Source organism: Benincasa hispida, chromosome 8 (genome assembly GCF_027475165.1).
Source record: "Benincasa hispida cultivar pf3 chromosome 8, pf3_genome.v1.1, whole genome shotgun sequence".
Classification (NCBI taxonomy): Eukaryota; Viridiplantae; Streptophyta; class Magnoliopsida; order Cucurbitales; family Cucurbitaceae; genus Benincasa; species Benincasa hispida.
The window spans coordinates 5,963,590-5,966,261 of record NC_143485.1 but is presented as its reverse complement, the minus strand read 5'-3'; the positions used below and the strand labels follow the sequence as shown (position 1 = coordinate 5,966,261).

Sequence of the window (2,672 nt, the reverse complement as noted above, 5' to 3'; positions counted from 1 at the left end):
TAATATAAAATAACTAAAATTATACAATTGGATAATATGAAAACTAATGGAATTTTGAAATAGATCTATCACCAATGTGCATTATATTGAGATCCACCAAATGCTACTATTTATAGGCAAAGTGGCAAGTACGATGTGGACTTACATAGACACATAAATTATTACAAGGTATATAGACAATATGAAAAATGACACATGACTTTTCGGACATTAAGTATTGATATCTATTTTTATGATATTTATAATAGAAAGAATTTTAATATTCTGTTGTTAAGATGCGAAAGCACAATACAAGTGTTTGCTCCATAAAATTATATATATAATTAAAAATAGTGTATATTTTTATAAAATGCATGTTTATATACAATAATTCTTTACTTTACTTCAAACATGTACACCTTATTAAAATCAATAAATACCAATAAATACGTTCCTAAGTAATTTTGAAATGATTAACATCATTTTTACTATGAATATACATTTAATTACTCAAAATCAAATCAATGTTTAATATTATATTTTTAAACATAACATTCATATTATTAAAATTAATTTTAAATGGTGAATTGTATTTAGAATGCTTTCAAAATGAGTAATTTTAACAATTTTAAAATGGGTAATTATTTTAAATGATAAAACTGTTAAAACATTTTCAAGTATAACAAAATGTCACTATTTATTAGTGATAGACCACGATAGACTTCTATCAATTGACATGTTGCTATATTCGTAAATAAATTAATTTTTTTCCTCTATTTGAAACCTTTTAAAATCACTCAAAAAAAAAAAAAAAAAAAAAAAATCCAAAGTCTCTCCATGCTCCAAGCTATGTACACTACACCCAAGATGCCACTTGTTTTCCTCCCTTTATCCCACGTGGGCTTTGATGTATAGACTTAATTTTTAGCCTTTATCCACATCCTTTCCAACAAAATAAAGACAACCCAAATCTTGAACTACAAGTAAACACAAAACCTAATGGTGAATAGTGGCATATATTCCTTTTCCCCTTCATTAAGTAAACCAAAACACACATATATATATACATGAGACATCAATTTTCAAAAACCAAAAGAAGTAAGAATTTTGTGAAGAACAATGAGGGGCAATATTGAGGCCTCAAAACAAAGATCCAATGAGAAACATGGGACAACAAAACGCACAAGAATCATCAGAATCATAGGAAGAAGCTTGTTGAGTGTAATAATCCTTATTGGTCTTGCAATTATCACATGTTGGATTGTTGTCTTCCCCAAAACCCCACGTTTCCTTGTGGAAACTGGCCAAGTCATAGCCATTAGTTCAACTCGTACTATGCTTAATGCTACCATAGCTTACACTGTCAAAAGCTACAACCCCAACAAAAGAGCCTCCATTCATATGGATTCTATGAGGATGATAGTCACTAATATGGGCCAGACGTTTTCCTCCGACATCCCGACGTTCACGCAAAAGCCAGGAAACTTGACCGTCTTGTCCTCCGCCGTTCAAGGTAACTTTGAATATCCATTTGGGTTCAAGGAAGAGATAGATCCAAATCTTCGCTTTGAAGCTAAAGTCAGGTATAAAACATTCGACATTTAAGACAAATATATATGTGCCGATTTACCTCAGTTTTGACCTAAATGACATTACTTTGAAAAATTATTTGTTATCTACTTTCTAAGAGTGTTATCAAAGTCTAAACCTATTTTTTAACCCTAAAAGATAGTTTTTAAAATTTTTTCTTGGTTTAATATCTTTTGTGGTTATGTTTATATCAGTTATAGTGTCGAGAGATGGATGTCGAAACCTCGATTGCTGGAGATCTATTGTGATCGTCTTTGGCTTCTGATCAATGATTCTAGAACTTTTGAGAATACTGAATGCAAAGTGGATCTTTGAGATTTGATCTTGGTGTGTGTTATTCTTTTGAATAATCTCAATGATTTGTAACAGAAAGTTTCAAATTATTTTTGTTTTGTTTTATTGTTTCTTTATGGACAGAGAATTCTTGCATTTTCTTTTTTGCATAATGAAGAAGAATGGTATGAAAGATTTGAGAGAGGGTTGAGAGAAATTTTCTTTGGGGATAGCTGACTGAAAAAAGTAGGGTGGAATTGTAGATTTATAATTTATTGTAGTGTGTGTGAAGAAGAAGAAAAAAGTAATAATTGTGAGCATATCCATATAGTTTGAAACCTCTCAAACCAATTTAATTTGGAGAAAGGGCAAAGAAAGTCTCATTTTTTTTATTATAAAGAAAAGAAAAATTCTTTCTCCATTTGAAGCTTGATTGATTTTTTAATTTATTTTTTCTTCTTTGTTCACATTTATGGACTTTTCCTACTATCATACACTAAAAGAAAACCATAAAAAAGAATCATATGATCAGAATTACTATTCAACAAGAGAATAATGGAAACAAGTAACATATATATATCAATCTCCTATTCAAACAAGAAACATGCAATGTGATAAAGATAAAGAAGAGAAGAAGAGCTACAGATTATAGGAAGTGTAAAACGTTAAACAAGAGATGAACAAATATAAAATTTGTACATCTATAATTCATCGTGCCTCTACGAGTTACTATATCTCATAGAGACTTCATTATATAGTACCTGCATTCTATATAATAATCCTTTTCTAACCAATGAAATAAGAAAATCAATATTAATGAAAATTATTAT

At 29.3% G+C, this 2,672-nt stretch overlaps 1 protein-coding gene across 1 annotated transcript; it reads left to right on the top strand.

Annotated features, from left to right (window-relative positions):
- The first annotated feature begins 1,081 nt into the window (after positions 1 to 1,081).
- LOC120083744 (uncharacterized protein At1g08160-like) lies at positions 1,082 to 1,968 on the top strand. The gene is made up of 2 exons (XM_039039598.2): positions 1,082 to 1,562; positions 1,764 to 1,968. The coding sequence occupies exons 1-2, from the start codon at positions 1,099 to 1,101 to the stop codon at positions 1,882 to 1,884; spliced, it is 585 nt and encodes a 194-aa protein (XP_038895526.1). The 5' UTR covers positions 1,082 to 1,098; the 3' UTR covers positions 1,885 to 1,968.
- The last annotated feature ends 704 nt before the right edge of the window (positions 1,969 to 2,672 follow it).